This window comes from Schistocerca piceifrons, chromosome 6 (assembly GCF_021461385.2).
Source record: "Schistocerca piceifrons isolate TAMUIC-IGC-003096 chromosome 6, iqSchPice1.1, whole genome shotgun sequence".
NCBI classification, from domain to species: Eukaryota; Metazoa; Arthropoda; class Insecta; order Orthoptera; family Acrididae; genus Schistocerca; species Schistocerca piceifrons.
In genome coordinates, this window is record NC_060143.1 from 367,360,196 (window position 1) to 367,378,291 (window position 18,096).

At 41.5% G+C, this 18,096-nt stretch overlaps 1 protein-coding gene across 1 annotated transcript in view; it reads right to left on the minus strand.

Annotated features, from left to right (window-relative positions):
- The window catches only part of LOC124802490 (low-density lipoprotein receptor-related protein 1), a 735,000-nt gene that overhangs the window by 178,248 nt on the left and 538,656 nt on the right, over positions 1-18,096 (minus strand). Inside the window, exon 35 of the mRNA XM_047263305.1 lies at positions 2,342-2,490. Within this exon, the coding sequence (XP_047119261.1) occupies positions 2,342-2,490 (149 nt within the window). The remainder of the gene's footprint in view (positions 1-2,341; positions 2,491-18,096) is intronic.

The following is an 18,096-nucleotide window of genomic DNA, read 5'->3' on the forward strand; positions in this document are numbered from 1 at the left end:
TGTCACACTCTTTGGGTGCTGGTACGCAATTGTACAGATCATGTTGCACTCCCAGCCACTTCTGCACTTCTGGTGCACAAAGTTTGGCTAAACAGACACCAACATGGACATTAGAAATCCAACTACTTTACCACTTGTTGTTTTGAGACAGTAAATTTAAGAAGTTTAGGACCCAAAGATAGGCCAGCAGTTTTGGTAGAAAAATTAAAAAGGTCAAATGGAATTTAGTACAGTTATAAGAAATGTGGCAAAAAATGCAGAGCAAATGTAATTAATCTTCCTACCACACGGCGGCGTTGGATTCGACATATCTCATTTGTTTTCATTCAACTGTAAACAGTGCTAGTGTGCAGTAGTGTGTGTTACGTATGTAAACCAAATGAACTTGATTTATAAGGGGAAAAAACAGATTTTTAGTCAAGTGTCATATACGATACAGCCTTGTGACATTTCTCCTATTCCACCTTGTGGCAGGAAGATTAAAATCAAGACATATGTTTTGCTAGTAAGGAACAGAACATGGAGAAAATTCAGGTTTAGAATTTACTGTAAAAATACATAAATAAATAAGTAAGTAAGAAAAATTATTGCAAGTATTGAAGAAAACTCAAACAGAATAGCAGGACTCATTTCAAACATAAACAAAAGGTATTCCACAGAAATATTCTAGCCTATGGCCCAATGTTCTATCATTCTGATGATGATTCAGGAGACCTCTGTGAAGAGTTATAAAAGCTGAGAAAAGACAACAAATCCCACTACAAAATCTGCTGGCTTGGTAAATTGTCACTTACCCATTCATTCATGTAAAAAGATGGTAGATTGTTAACACATGAGCTATAAATAAGAGGCCAAATATTTAGTTTTAACCTTCATCATGAAACGAGGAGAAACAAAGAAGAGATGGAAGAATATTAAGATTTAATATCTTTTTGATAATGAGGTCACTGATATGGTGCAGCAAAGAAGAAGAAACAAGAAAACATCATTTGCAATGTTCTCTTTCTGCATCTGATCTTTGGATAAGAGTAAGTTTTCCCTTGCCCTCCAAATTGTTCTTCACTTTTCTTTGCTCTTCATCTTTTGACATAAAACTTAAACAAGTTTCATCTTATTTTCATTTCTGGTGAAGCTGATGGTTCTTCCTTTTTTTTTATTCTCTTACTTGTCTCATGACAAACTGGAAGTTGTATCATTTAAAGGCAAATTACCAGAGCCCTGTCAACAGGCTTATGTTTCCCCACTATTATATACAGATTCAAGGCAAGTTTGATGAACATATTGCTTGTGGTAACGTGAAACCTCACTTTCAAAAATAATTTCAGATGTTCTTTGTGTCCTAGTGTAGTAAGTTGTTATCCACAGGAAAGACTGGCTGTGTGGTGGGGGGAAGTTTCTACTAAAAACAGAGAGCAAATTCACAACAAAAAGGAAAATTTACTTGTTCCTCAATTTAGATGGCAGCCTGCACCAACAGATATACATTTTGCAGCTTGATCACATAAAAACTCTCAAAAATTATCCGATTATTTTTGTTTCCCCATGTTGCATTTAAAAGATATATGTCTTCTAGTTTAGGTGGAGATCTTCCTTTTCTTATAAGTGATGATGCACTACAATATGTAAGTGTGAAACTTTTCCTTCTGTATGAGAACCACAGTTGTTACAGTCAGCAGAAAACAACTATAATTTTGTAATATTATAAACATACAACACTATAGTTCTGAAACAAATACTAACAAAGAGATAGAGGGGCTGGCCAATACTTACCTAAGCTCAGTATATGCCTCCATCTTTGCTACCCTCCCTGTTTACGTTTCCCTGTTGCTTCATAACCTGGGTTGTGAGTAACTCAATCCACTTTCCCTTCTTCCTCTTTTTCCCCTCTCTCCTCCCTGACGAAGGAACAAAGTTCCGAAAGCTAGGAACGTAAATTTTCTGTTCTGTTTTGTGTATCTATCGGCTGTACAGAGCTGAGGTAAGTACTGGCCAGCCCCTCTATCTCTTAGTTAGTATTTGTTTCACATCTTTATATGAGATTTTCCATTAATCATTTAAAACTTTAGTTCTAGCCTACTCAAGTTTTTCAAAAATTGTCACTTTAATTCTTGCTGTATAGTAATCAATAGTTGCCCTTCAACATAAGGATATGTTTACTCAGACAAACCTTGTATATTTCATGACTTAACAATATCTCCAACTGAGAATGAAGATATGTTCCAGAAATACATAACTGGGGATAAATAATATTGAAGTGAGTAATGGAAGTTCTTTTATGACCCAGCGCCAGTGAGAAACTACTTTTTGTTATTTGAATATCCCTTAAATTAATTATACTTACATATCAATCCAATAAACCGTGTTGTTGTAAACACTAATGGCAAAAGGATTATCCAATGAGTGCTCCAGCAGAACTTCTTTCTCACTTCCATCATAGTTCATTCTTTGAATGACATTTGTTATAGACTCACACCAGTACAATTTCTTTGCCTAGAATGATCAAACAGATGAAGAGTCAAATTTCAAACACCTTTCACATGTACTAAGTAACTAAAATCAATAAATGTTATACAGTTCACAGGCTGAAATAAGTCTTTGGTACTGTGAGTGACTGAAAGAAAGAATTGATAAATGCCTCAATTTTATGAGAATACATACAAGATTACAAGTGAAAGAACCAGAAGATTGAGGTATTGCAAGTTTACATCAATGTAAGATAAATGTTGGAAGGCTACGAGGCAAATATATCCCTTATGCTCTTCTATTCAGAATCAGTTCTCAAGTTCAGTCCAGGACCCTGAAGGAACCATCGCATCAGTCCTTGAGTCTCTATTTTCAAATCATATTCTACTTACCAGCTTCATTGCTAGGAACAAGAGGAGCATGGCTGACAAAGCCACAAATCACAAAATATTGTTGAAACTCTATCTTCCAGAACCCCCCAAAATCTTGTCATTAGCCAAAGGAAATATATTAGCAACAGAAAATAGAAAGACGGTTATGTGCATATACTGGAAGAACCAATAGCCAGGATTTCAATTCTCTTCAACTAACAATGAGCTGTTAGTAATCAATAGAGCAAGCGTGAATGCTAAACTCTAAGCAAATCATATGGGAAAAACAGAAAACGAAGGGCCTATGAAAAAAGCATGGCCAAGTGAAATGAGTCAGTGACAGGGGATGAGGGCAGTGTTCTGCTTTGCTGTGTTGTGAGACAGAGCAATGAGAGTATTTAGCACAAATGGAAATGGAACAATAACAACCACCTTTCAAACTAATATTATGCTCCCCTGTGTAGAAGAAATTGCTTACTATCCCTTCCTCCCAAAACAGTAGTTATGCTGTAATGTTAATATAACTATTGGGTTTTAATTAAATTCAGATTCAGATTGTTTATTAGCCTTCACCACATGTAATGGAATGGGCTTCATATCAATGGCATGATCCTATGTCATCCTATATTAACCAGTTGCACGGAGTTGTAATCATAATTCCAAAAATCAATTTCTACACTACTAGCATCCAAGAATTCTCTAAAACTGTAGAATGGATTGTTTATTAACCAGTTATATAACTTACTTTTTAAAGTTTTGACTGCAAAGTGTGACAATTTATTAAAAATTTTCAAACAGTTCACTTTGTGAGGATTGCCTGCTTGAATGTCAATACTCCTTTTGTACCTAATGTCATGACAGTGTATGTTCTCTTTGGTGTCAAACTCTGCTTTGTTGTTTTTAACATATATCAATGATGAATGGCTATAAAGATTTATCACTGTAATTATTTTTATATTAGTGAATATACGGCAGTGTTTCCTTGGACTGATGTTATGCATTTTTTACAGCATCTTTTTCTGAATCACTAGTACATCACGGACAGAACTGAGTGACCCCATAACAACAGCCTATAAGATGTGTGAGACAGAAAAAATAAAAAATAAGCTGTCCTAAGAAAATTATTTCTCACTGGATCAGATAGTTTTCATACGAAATAGGACATCCTTAGTACCTTTCTGCAGACAGGATTAACAATGGGGTTGACAGTTTAGTTTGTAATCAATATGTGTTCCAAGCAGTTTTACAGTTTTTGCTTCTATGTCTTTAGCTAGTCCCACCTGCAGGTGTTGGGTATTCTCTGGATTCCACAGTAGTTTATTTGATGAAAACCAGTTTAGTGTTAAGAAGAGAGTGTCCTGTGATTTCTGGTGTGCCCTAAAAATATCTCAATCTGTGGTGATTAAAGTTGTGTTGTATTCACAACAGATAACTAATTGAAGTGAAACATAATGCGGCAAATTGTTGATTGCAATAATGAACCAGAATGGTCCAAGGTCCAAGGATGTAGCCCTGAGGCACACTAAATGTGACTTTCTTCAGGAAAGAATGCCTAATATGAGTTGACACAAATTGCCTGTGGCAACTCCTTCTATAGTCTCCACTTGTATCAGCAGATGACGAACTGTGCAGACCAGAAACCAGACCCCAACACCCTCAACGATCACTTACACCAGAGGGAGAGTTTAGATGTCTACGCTTTCCAGATGCCACACATAATGAACAATTGCTAGAGAAGTCTCTCGTTCCGATCTAATGAGGCAACACCTCTTGACCTTGCTCTCGGCAGCTTGGCCAAACAACAACATTTAGCTCATGTGTTGTCTGCCGCACTTCACCGGGGAATGCGCAAACAGCAGAATTATTACCCCATGTTTAGGGTCAGCGTTTTTTTTCTGGTTCATTTAACAAGAGGAGTGCTACCACATTTTTCCATGCCGACTTTCCGAGCTGCATTCCTTTGAGGTTCTTCTATTGAGTATGGGTGTATAAAGCCTGATGCCAGAAGCCTGGTTCTTCCTTCCAAAATACTGCGAGCAGTGTGGTGTAAATATTTCAGTGAATGCAGTGTGTGCCAGGAGTACCAGGTGGGTTTATTATCATTCCATCCTCTGCCATTTTGGTACCCCTTTTGCTCCCAAGTGCGCCACTGAAGCAGGGTTTCCCATGCCTCCATATGACGCCAAACAAAGGCTGTAAGCCATTCATGGTCCACCTGCCCAGAGACTCCGCCCTGGGTGAGGGTACTCCTTTATTAAGAGATATTAACTTGTTAAATTTTACTGTAGCTGTTAGCTTTCAGGAATACTACCTCAGAACCAGTTCAAATGGCTCTTGAAGCATGTCCCATTATTCATTGTCATAATTTTTAATTAGTGCGCCACTTACCTACGTATGCCCCTTAGGAGTATAGAAGAGAACCTAAATCGTTCCTTCATTTGTGACCCCTCTAAACCAAAGTCCCAAGTCTCTTTACCAAAAATGTTGATTTTTATTTTTTTTTATTTTGACAGCACTACCCATATGGTTGCAAACTCAATTCCCATTAGCTCAGCCAGATGCATCCCGCTTGCAGCCTCACTCCCTCCTTGTCTTCTCCACTCCTCCCACACCCCTCCACACATGCCATCTCACTGCATGCATCACTGCTACCCTCCTGCACCCCTCCACCATGCCCTTCCTTTGAGCACAACACACCTCTCCTGCATCCCTTCCCACACCCCTCTGCATGCGATATCCCCCCACTCACACCACCATGACCCTCTATGCCCCAGCCACAACTGACAGCTGCACACCCAAAAAAGCCACAGTGTTATCGTGTGGCTTACTGAACACTGTTTCCCATAACAACACGTGGTGAAGATTGTATTGCTTGGTCCACACCATGCACGTCCCGCCTACCTTCTTCTCTGCAATATTGCTTGCCAGCACCACCCTGCGCACCGCAACACGCTGGCTGCACTGTTAAATCGCAATGTTGCTGCCACAGATTTCCAAACCTATGGCAGTCACACCAAACGGGCCTTTAACCAGCAGCCTACCATTACCCCTCCTGCCCCAGACCTATGAGCACTTTGGAGGTGTTGGACCTCTGCACGCAACTGTCAGCACCACAGAATTGCTTGATTCAGCTGACCAATGGGGCAGCAGGCCCAGCACAACCCGACTCTTCATACCACTCCCTCCTGTTACACTGCTACTCACTTGCTCCCCTTCAATGTGAGACTCACAACTGTGGCGTGCTTCGATTGAGGCAGTTTTCACAGGTTACTGTATAACGAGTGATGTAACAAAACTTGGGATGGTTGTCAGCCACCTAACCCATTCACTGCCACCCAAGTGTGGGGCATTATTTCACATCCACATCTCTATGGCCCCCCCCCATGAACCATGGACCTTGCCGTTGGTGGGGAGGCTTGCGTGCCTCAGCGATACAGATAGCCGTACCGTAGGTGCAACCACAACGGAGGGGTATCTGTTGAGAGGTCAGACAAACGTGTGGTTCCTGAAGAGGGGCAGCAGCCTTTTCAGTAGTTGCAGGGGCAACAGTCTGGATGATTGACTGATCTGGCCTTGTAACAATAACCAAAACGGCCTTGCTGTGCTGCTACTGCGAACGGCTGAAAGCAAGGGGAAACTACAGCCGTAATTTTTCCCGAGGGCATGCAGCTTTACTGTATGATTACATGATGATGGCGTCCTCTTGGGTAAAATATTCCGGAGGTAAAATAGTCCCCCATTCGGATCTCCGGGCGGGGACTACTCAAGAGGATGTTGTTATCAGGAGAAAGAAAACTGGCGTTCTACGGATCGGAGCGTGGAATGTCAGATCCCTTAATCGGGCAGGTAGGTTAGAAAATTTAAAAAGGGAAATGGATAGGTTGAAGTTAGATATAGTGGGAATTAGTGAAGTTCGGTGGCAGAAGGAACAAGACTTCTGGTCAGGTGACTACAGGGTTATAAACACAAAATCAAATAGGGGTAATGCAGGTGTAGGTTTAATAATGAATAGGAAAATAGGAATGCGGGTAAGCTACTACAAACAGCATAGTGAACGCATTATTGTGGCCAAGATAGATACGAAGCCCACACCTACTACAGTAGTACAAGTTTATATGCCAACTAGCTCTGCAGATGACGAAGAAATTGAAGAAATGTATGATGAAATAAAAGAAATTATTCAGATTGTGAAGGGAGACGAAAATTTAATAGTCATGGGTGACTGGAATTCGAGTGTAGGAAAAGGGAGAGAAGGAAACATAGTCGGTGAATATGGATTGGGGGACAGAAATGAAAGAGGAAGCCGCCTGGTAGAATTTTGCACAGAGCACAACATAATCATAACTAACACTTGGTTTAAGAATCATGAAAGAAGGTTGTATACATGGAAGAACCCTGGAGATACTAAAAGGTATCAGATAGATTATATAATGGTAAGACAGAGATTTAGGAACCAGGTTTTAAATTGTAAGACATTTCCAGGGGCAGATGTGGACTCTGACCACAATCTATTGGTTATGACCTGTAGATTAAAACTGAAGAAACTGCAAAAAGGTGGGAATTTAAGGAGATGGGACCTGGATAAACTAAAAGAACCAGAGGTTGTACAGAGATTCAGGGAGAGCATAAGGGAGCAATTGACAGGAATGGGGGAAATAAATACAGTAGAGGAAGAATGGGTAGCTTTGAGGGATGAAGTAGTGAAGGCAGCAGAGGATCAAGTAGGTAAAAAGACGACGGCTAGTAGAAATCCTTGGGTAACAGAAGAAATATTGAATTTAATTGATGAAAGGAGAAAATATAAAAATGCAGTAAGTGAAACAGGCAAAAAGGAATACAAACGTCTCAAAAATGAGATCGACAGGAAGTGCAAAATGGCTAAGCAGGGATGGCTAGAGGACAAATGTAAGGATGTAGAGGCCTATCTCACTAGGGGTAAGATAGATACCGCCTACAGGAAAATTAAAGAGATCTTTGGAGATAAGAGAACGACTTGTATGAATATCAAGAGCTCAGATGGAAACCCAGTTCTAAGCAAAGAAGGGAAAGCAGAAAGGTGGAAGGAGTATATAGAGGGTCTATACAAGGGCGATGTACTTGAGGACAATATTATGGAAATGGAAGAGGATGTAGATGAAGATGAAATGGGAGATACGATACTGCGTGAAGAGTTTGACAGAGCACTGAAAGACCTGAGTCGAAACAAGGCCCCCGGAGTAGACAATATTCCATTGGAACTACTGACGGCCGTGGGAGAGCCAGTCCTGACAAAACTCTACCATCTGGTGAGCAAGATGTATGAAACAGGCGAAATACCCTCAGACTTCAAGAAGAATATAATAATTCCAATCCCAAAGAAAGCAGGTGTTGACAGATGTGAAAATTACCGAACTATCAGCTTAATAAGTCACAGCTGCAAAATACTAACACGAATTCTTTACAGACGAATGGAAAAACTAGTAGAAGCCAACCTCGGGGAAGATCAGTTTGGATTCCGTAGAAACACTGGAACACGTGAGGCAATACTGACCTTACGACTTATCTTAGAAGAAAGATTAAGGAAAGGCAAACCTACGTTTCTAGCATTTGTAGACTTAGAGAAAGCTTTTGACAATGTTGACTGGAATACTCTCTTTCAAATTCTAAAGGTGGCAGGGGTAAAATACAGGGAGCGAAAGGCTATTTACAATTTGTACAGAAACCAGATGGCAGTTATAAGAGTCGAGGGACATGAAAGAGAAGCAGTGGTTGGGAAGGGAGTAAGACAGGGTTGTAGCCTGTCCCCGATGTTGTTCAATCTGTATATTGAGCAAGCAGTAAAGGAAACAAAAGAAAAGTTCGGAGTAGGTATTAAAATTCATGGAGAAGAAATAAAAACTTTGAGGTTCGCCGATGACATTGTAATTCTGTCAGAGACAGCAAAGGACTTGGAAGAGCAGTTGAATGGAATGGACAGTGTCTTGAAAGGAGGACATAAGATGAACATCAACAAAAGCAAAACGAGGATAATGGAATGTAGTCTAATTAAGTCGGGTGATGCAGAGGGAATTAGATTAGGAAATGAGGCACTTAAAGTAGTAAAGGAGTTTTGCTATTTGGGGAGCAAAATAACTGATGATGGTCGAAGTAGAGAGGATATAAAATGTAGGCTGGCAATGGCAAGGAAAGCGTTTCTGAAGAAGAGAAATTTGTTAACATCCAGTATTGATTTAAGTGTCAGGAAGTCATTTCTGAAAGTATTCGTATGGAGTGTAGCCATGTATGGAAGTGAAACATGGACGATAAATAGTTTGGAAAAGAAGAGAATAGAAGCTTTCGAAATGTGGTGCTACAGAAGAATGCTGAAGATTAGATGGGTAGATCACATAACTAATGAGGAAGTATTGAATAGGATTGGGGAGAAGAGAAGTTTGTGGCACAACTTGACCAGAAGAAGGGATCGGTTGGTAGGACATGTTCTGAGGCATCAAGGGATCACCAATTTAGTATTGGAGGGCAGCGTGGAGGGTAAAAATCGTAGGGGGAGACCAAGAGATGAATACACTAAGCAGATTCAGAAGGATGTAGGTTGCAGTAGGTACTGGGAGATGAAGAAGCTTGCACAGGATAGAGTAGCATGGAGAGCAGCATCAAACCAGTCTCAGGACTGAAGACCACAACAACAACAACATCTCTATGGCAGCTACACTAAACTAAAATAACACATCATACCTAGCTTTGTGATTCAGGAGCTGCAACGAGCACATAATTTGTTATCATTAAAGCAGTGCAATGAAATGCGCCTGTCCCTGTTGCTGGATCACATCTGAACACTCACAAAACCACACACCCTCCATGAAAGCCCGCTGCTAAACTGCTGGCTCATGTCCCTTCCCACCCCCATATATTTTGTCCTGGCCTCCCAAGCCCATTTATAGTAAGGTGTCACAATGGTCTTGCCCAATAATCTGTACGAAACCCTGAACTCCTTACCCGCTAGGGCTGCAGCACACAATGCTGCCTAACCCTGTGGCTCTGGCCAGGTATTCACCCAGCCATCCCACCCCACTCCAAGCCGCCACATGCATGATGTCACTCACGCCACCTGTGCGCTAACAAGTCTCCACCCAGCATGCAGGGCCCCAACCTCTACCACATTCTGATCCACCTGAGCTCCGAAATGGATGCACTTATCGCTAGTGTTGCCCATGTACACCTAACACACCCACCACCAGGTGCTGACTGCCCTATACATGCTCAGGTGAAAATAGCCACCCTCACTTGCGCGGTCCTTACAACCCCCCCTGATGATCACAACCACTGTGAATTAGGCATAGCTGGCTGGTACCACCAAAGGTTTGGTGAGAATGTCACCAACTGCAGACTTCTGTGCTTCTGGTCCCTAAATCCTGGCAGCCACTGGCAGTAGGCATGCCTGGTTGCTGTACCTCACAGCACCTATTCGTATGGGATGTGAATCCAATAACTCAGCCATCCCTACTTATGAGGTACATACCCTCTCATTTGATCTAGGCTTCTAGCTCGAATTACCATGGACCTTCATGGTTGCAGACATTACCAACCCCATTTTGGGTACCAACTTCGTGGGTCATAACAGCCTACAGGCCGATGAAGCAAAGTGCTGTTCAATTGATGGCACCTCCGGTAGGATCGTCCAATGCAGCTCCCACCCCACCACATGTTTTGCTGTTAAACAACTGGCAGTTTCAGGGCCATATGTCCAGCTCCTTGCAGAGTTCCCCCTTCTCACCCAGCCCCCCCCCCCCCCCTCCCCCAGAATGTTCAGCATGACACTATGCATCACACTGCCACTACACGTGCTATCCCCTCCACCCTTACAGGCGCAACATCGCACAAAAGGAGTTCCAAGAGCTGCTTGCCAGTGGCGTGCTTCACCCTTCCGAAAGCCCTGGGCTTCAGCTCATCACCTCGCCCACGAGAAGGATGGTTCCCAATGACCTTACGGCAACTACTGTAAACTCACACCCACATAATCCCTGAGCGCTATTCTGTCTCACACCTCCACACCTAAGATTGCCATCTCAGGAGCTACTACCGTCAGTAAGATAGACTGCACTAGATCCCACACATAAATTCCAGTTGCTCTGCTTTCACCTACTTAGATAAATACTCATCTACTCCAGCGACCCTACTGAACACCACCTACACATCACAAAATTTTTTTCCACCTACAGAAAGCTGGAGTGATCCTCAATATGGCATAATGCATTTCTGGGGCAAGCAAGGTCAAATTCCTCAGACATTTAGTCTCTGCTGTCACCTCCTGCCCCTTTCCCTAGACAGTACGGGCAGTAGCAGAGTTTCCACACACTACTATCTTCAAAGACCACTGGCATTTCATTGGCATGATCACCTTTTTCTGTCGCAATCTTAATGATGCCTCTGCCACCCAAAAGCCCTTACCACAGAACTCCATGGTATTAATAACGAAGGCAACAAGCTGGTCCCTTGGATTCAGGGCATGATTGAGAGCTTCAAAAAAACAAAACGGGACCTCACCAATGCAGCCCTTTTGGCCCACCCTCACCCTAATGCCCCCCTTGCAATAGTGGCGGACATGAGCCATAAGGCTCTCGGGGCCGTCTTACAACAATACGTGGACAACATCTGAATGTCCGGCAACCACTCTCCTTCTTTTCGTTGAAACTCTCTGATGCACAATGCTGCTTGGGTGCATATGACCATGAGCTGCCCCAATCCATGAAGCGGTCCGCTGTTTCCAATCTTCAGCTGAGGGAAGCTCTTTATGATCTTCAGAGACCACAACTCCTGGCCTTTGGTTTTTGCACATTGACAGTTTACACTCCAGGAGTGTATTGCACAATTCACTACCAACATCCAGCATGTTGCCAGCATCGATAAAATTCTGGCAGATTGATTAGTTGCTCCTGTGCCATCACCCAACCCTTAGACTACAATGCCCTGGCCGTTGCTCAAGAGGGAGAAACACAACCTAGCCCATGCCCTTCAGAATGCAGACTCTGGCCTCAACCTCCAGCTAAGATCTATACCTGACTTCAACCGTAAGATCTGGTGTGATGTTCTTGTGGACCCTTCACAACTTGACAGTTGCAAAGATTGCTCCCACCCCTTCCTCTCTTCTCCCTTCTAAAACCGGCATTTGACCACATCCACAGCCTCGCACACCCAGACATCTGTGCTTCCACCACTCTCATGAACAACGCTTCGTCTGGCCGGGCATCCAACATGACTGCAGCAACTGGACACAGTCCTGTGTTCTGTGCCAGCATGCCAAGGTCGGACGGCGTGTTCACTCCCCTGTGGCCGCCTTTCCTCCACACAACACTGGTTACCATGTGTTCACCTTGACATTTTCAGTCCACTACCCACCTCCAATGGATATCAGGCCAACACCGTCCCCTCCACTGTACCCAATGTGCCACCAGCTGATGATACTCCTGACACCATGTCCAACATGCCATCAGCTGAAACTGCCTCTGATCCATCACCAAATGACTATGTGACTGACCCACCTTCCAGTGCCTTGGACCCTAATATTGCCATCACACTACTCTTTTCACAGCCTCCAGCCAAGCAGACAGTGCCCCACCCCACAGGCACCCACCACCACCAGCAGAGTATTGTCACCACTGTATTAGCACCTGCGCCAAGGAAGCAGTGATGCTATTTCATATGCTCCCAATGCTGTGCACAGGAGCTGCCCATGTTCCTCCTCTCACTGGAAAGCACAGCACAAGCACAGCAGCAACAAGCTGTGAATGCCACCCAGCAAGCATCCTATCAGCTTCAAATGCCCCTCTGTGCAGTTGGCACCTGTGTCTTCCTCTCAAAAGGGAGGAACTGTGTGCTGAGTCCCTTCATTGCTTCCACTTGTAGCAGCACATGATATGCTGTGCAGACTGGAAACGCAGCCCCCAACACCCTCAATGGTCACTTTCGCCAGAGGGAGAGCTTAGATGGCCACACTTTCTAGATCCACGTATGCCAAACTGTGGCTTTAGGCATCTCTTGTTCCACTCTGATGAGGCAACACCTCTTGGCCATGCTCTTGGGAAGTCGCCCATGCAACGACACATGGCTTGCATCGTAGTCTGTTGCACTTCGCGATGGTATGTGTGTACAGCAGAATTCCTACCCCGTACTCAGTGTCAGTGTTCTGTCATGGTTCATTTAATGAGACGTTAGTTGCTGTGGAGAGGGCACCAAACAGCGAGGTCATCGGTCCCATTGGATTAGGGAAGAATATGGAAGAAAGTCGGCTGCGCCCATTCAAAGGAATCAACCCGGCATTTGCCTGAAACGATTTAGGGAAGTTATAGAAAATCTAAATCAGGATGGTTGGATGCAGGTTTGAACCATCATCCTCCTGAATGTGAGTCAAATGTTTTGACAGGAGGAGTGCTAGCACATTTTTCCACATCGCCTTCCCAAGCTGGGTCCCCTTGAGGTGGTTCTATTGACTATGGGTATACAAAGCATACAAAGCCTGATGACAGACACCTGTTTCATCATCAGCACTTGGAATATTGTATGCAGTGTGGTGTAAATAGTGCACTGTGTGCCAGGAGTAGCAGGTGGTTTATTATCATTCCATCCCCGGCCATTTTAGCACCCTCTTTGCCACCAAGCATGCCACTGAAGCAGGTTTTCCAGTGTCACCAGATGACACTGAACAAAGGCTGTAAGCCATTCATGGTACGCCCTATCCAAAGACTCCACCCTGGGTGAGGGTTCCTTGATTAAGAAGTATTAACTCATTAAATTTTACTGTAGTTGTTAAGCCTTTGGAAATAATATCTTAGAACCAGCTCACATGGCTCTTCCACCATGCCCCATTATTTATTATCTTCCATAATTAGCACACTGCTCAAGAATGTATGAACCTTAGTTGTGTAGAAGGGAACCTAAATCATTCCTTCAGCCTCCATGTTATTTAGGTAAGAATTGATTATTTCTAATGTTGTATTACTTACTCCATAATACTGTAGTTTGGCTATTACGAGGTCAAAGAGGATACAGTTAAATGCCTTACTAAAACTGCATAGCTCAAGAGAGACCACATCCTTATTTACAAATGCAGTTAATGTGTGGATGATGGCTGGCCGGAGTGGCCGAGTGGTTCTAGGCACTACAGTCTGGAACCGCGCGACGGCTACAGTCGCAGGTTCGAATCCTGCCTCGGGCATGGATGTGTGTGATTTGAATTGAATTTTATTTGATCATGTAAGATTACATTGTGTACAGTAAATGTACGTGTAATATAGGACATGTCAAAGTATAAAATTCTTTATCAATTATTTTTCTACACCTTTAGCTTACATTTTTAAATCACTGATAATGAGTAACAATATATACAAATTTAATGGCATAAGTATTCTGCAACACTGTAAAACTCTTTTTCAATGAGATAGTCTTTAAGTTTCTTTGTAAATTCATTGTGAAGTACACTATCTTGCAGGGTTTTGGGCAGACTTCTTAGTAGTCTGATACCAGAGTACTGGGGTCCTTTTTCTAGCATTGCCAGTCGGTGGGGTATGCTCCGTACTTCATTCTTCTTTCTTGTATTGTGGGTGTGTACACTAGCATTTGTAATCCAGTCCTCACTACCTTTTGTGATGTACATTATTGTTTTGTATATATACAACGATGAAAAAGTTAAGATACCTAAATTCTTGAAACAGTTTCTGTATGTTTCAGAGGTCTTTCTTCTTAAAATGGTCCTAATTGCTTTTTTTTGTAATGTGAACACTCGTTTTGTCTCTTGTTTGTTTGAGTTTCCCCACAACGTCACTCCATACTGTAAGTATGGTTCGAAAAGTCCATGATACACTGTACACAGAAGGTTCTTGTCTGAATACTGTGATAGCTGCATCATTAAGAATATGACAGAGCTCAGTTTCTTACAGACATTATTAATATGTTTTTTCCATTTCAGTTCATTATCCACAAGAATACCTAAGAATCTAGCAGATTCTACTTCTTCCAGCCTTGTTCCGTCAACCTCTAAATCCATGTCTACAGCCTTTTCCTTGTTTTTAAACACTGCATACATAGCCTTTTTTAGATTTATAACCAGTTCATTTTCCAACAGCCATTGAGCTGTGACATTTGCAGATATGTATGCTCTTCTCTCAAGCTGTTCCATATTTTGGTCACTATTTAGTATTGTCATGTCATCAGCATACAATATTTTCTTCTCTTCCTCCTCAACACCTATATCATTAACAAATACATTAAATACCAATGGCCCCATTACCGAACACTGCGGCACTCCATATTTGATGGATTTGGTTTCTGATTGGTACGAGTTTCCTAATGATACATACTGCTTGCGGTTGCACAAGTATGATTTTATCCATTCACCTGGTTGCCCCCGAATGCCATAGTTGCTTAATTTTTGTATCAGCATTTCATGGTCAGTGGTGTCAAATGCCTTTGAAAGATCCAGAAACATTGCAGAGACAACCTTTTTCTCATCTAAGGACAGTAAAATGTATTCTGTTAGACTGACAATTGCTGATTCTGTAGATTTACCCTTTCTGAAACCATGTTGTGAGGTCATGAGAATGTTATGTTTGTCCAAATAGCTAACTAATCTGCTACACATAAGCATTTCTAGGATTTTTGAGAAACTTGATATCAGTGAAACTGGTCTGTAGTTGTTGGGATCATCCTTACACCCTTTCTTGTACACTGGCACTACCTTAGATTAGTTAGGTTTAAGGAGTCCTAAGTTCTGTGGGACTGATGACCTCAGAAGTTAAGTCCCATAGTGCTCAGAGCCATTTGAACCAATGTATGGATGTCGTCTGTCTCCCTTCTTGTGAAGGAGAATAAGTAGAGGGTCTCAGTTTGGAGAAGTTGTCTTCTTTCGTAATCATTCTATGGAAAATTTTGGTAGTTCCTTTTATATAGTACTAAAGAGGAGGTACCTTGAGATGATGGTGTTTCAAAAGAAATTATGGGAGTGGAGAGAGAGGGGGCTGTATAATCAAAGGAACTAGCAAAATTTTTCACAGAATGTTTGCAAAAGAAGACAATTTCCCTGAACCAGATGTCTTTAATTATTCTTCTTCACAAGAAGGGAGACAGATAAGACATGAAAAGCAATAAACTTACCAGCCTCCTCCCTGTTATGTACAAGATATACGTAAAGGCCATCAACAATAGTACAAAATACACATTAGATTTCAATTAAGAAAGGAACAAGCTGGCTTTAGAAGTGAATTTAACACAATGAACCCTTTGCAAATCATGAATGAAATTATAAAATGGAGCAATGAATATGAATTACTACTTTGTATGGGATTCATGTACGAGGGCTATCCACAAAGTACATTACGTTTTGAAATTAAAAATAAATAAAGTATTGGAATTTTTTTTTATTATATACAGATGAAAGCCACACTTAAATACTACTTTTCTACATAGTTGCCATTTAAATTAAGGCACTTATCGTAGCGATGGCCGCCTGGGCCTTCAACCACGTGGTTATCTCTTTTGGGACAGAAAAGGTGTGATTTTTGTAGAGTTCCTGGAAAGAGGCACTACAATAAACTCTCAAAGGTATTGCCAAACTCTGCACAACCTCAGAAGAGCAATACAAAACAAGCGCAGGGGAAAGTTGGGCTCAAAGATCTTGCTGATTCACGACAACCCCAGGGCCCACACAGCAAATGCCACTCATGAAGTTCTCGAATCTTTTAAGTGGGAGTTGTTTCCTCATCCGCCGTACAGTCACGACCTGGCACCGAGCGACTTCCACTTATTCCCAGCAATGAAGAAGTGGTTGGCTATGCAGTGTTTTGATGACGATGCACAGCTTCAAGAAGAGGTAACCACGTGGTTGAAGGTGCAGGCGGCCAAATTTTACGACGAAGGAATTTCCAAGCTCATCCATCACTACAATAAGTGCCTTAATTTAAATGGCAACTATGTAGAAAAGTAGTATTTAAGTAGGGCTTTCATCTGTATATAATAAAAAAAATTTCCAATACTTTATTTATTTTTAATTCCAAAACATAATGTACTTTGTGCATAGCCCTCATATTTCAAGACTGAATTTTGGCCCTGTTTTAACAAAATCCATAAAACTCACATTGATAAAAAGGAATACAAGGAAATGGAACATACATGAACCACCTCTGTTTTTATGTTGTGTACTGTTTGCCTCTGGTTCAGATAAACTTCAACAATGAATTGAAGAAATGAATAGAGCAAGTCTGAAAGTTAATTACAATAAGACTAAAATAATGTATAATCAATATATTAAAAAGAAATTAACAATGTCATATAACTGGCTGACAAGTTAGTGAATTTTGCACAGTTGAATACAATAATTAGATGGACAATGTAAGAAATAAATACAGGAATAAAACTGACCTTTCAGTGCTTTTGTAAAATAACTGAGGTTTTCATAACTACGCTTCCATTGTGTCTGAATGTAAAGTTTAAAAACGTATAAATTACTGGTTTTGATTTGTAACAGTGTGGCAAGAAATCTGAATGTGAAAATCAGTGAGTAATGAAGAGGTGTGTGTTGCAACTGCTAGGAGAAACAGGAAAACAAGCAAAATACATCTGGGAATAGCCTGTAAGGAAAGACATTAGGTTTTTAATAAAAATAAAAACAAATGGGCAGGATTTGCACTCAGGTAAATGTATGATAAAAGCACCAGGGCAGTTCTCTGCTAGATTCCAAGAAATAAGAAAAGACTGAAACAACATCATAGTAAAAGGTGGGTGGATGACATCAGAAAATATGCGAGAGTGACATGGATCCATAAAGCTACAGGCTCTAATACTTGTAAAAGTCTAGAGGTGGCCCTTATCCAACAGTGAATGTCAAACTGCTGCAGCTGTTCGTTGTTCCTGATTTCTATTCAATAAATGTCCTTAAAGATTATTCAGAGAAATCTAAGTGATATAAAGCGTATTGAAAAATAAGTGTTTCATATTATTAGAGGAGACAGTACTGATCAAAATCAGACAAAAAAGTCCTATAAACACATCTGGAAACAAATGCACCTTTTTGTTTTATGATAGCCATCTCTCTGTTGACACTACTAAAAGTGTTCAGTGAGGTTATCACTCACTCTTGCCTATCTTTTACTGCTCCTCCTCAAGGAACCAAGAACTTGTGCAAAAACACCTGGCTGCCCATGGATTTGGTCACATGCACGGAACACATGCTCTGATAATGTGTACATTTTGTTGATGGTTGTGGAATATATAAAAGTCTTGCAATGTCCCCACAGCT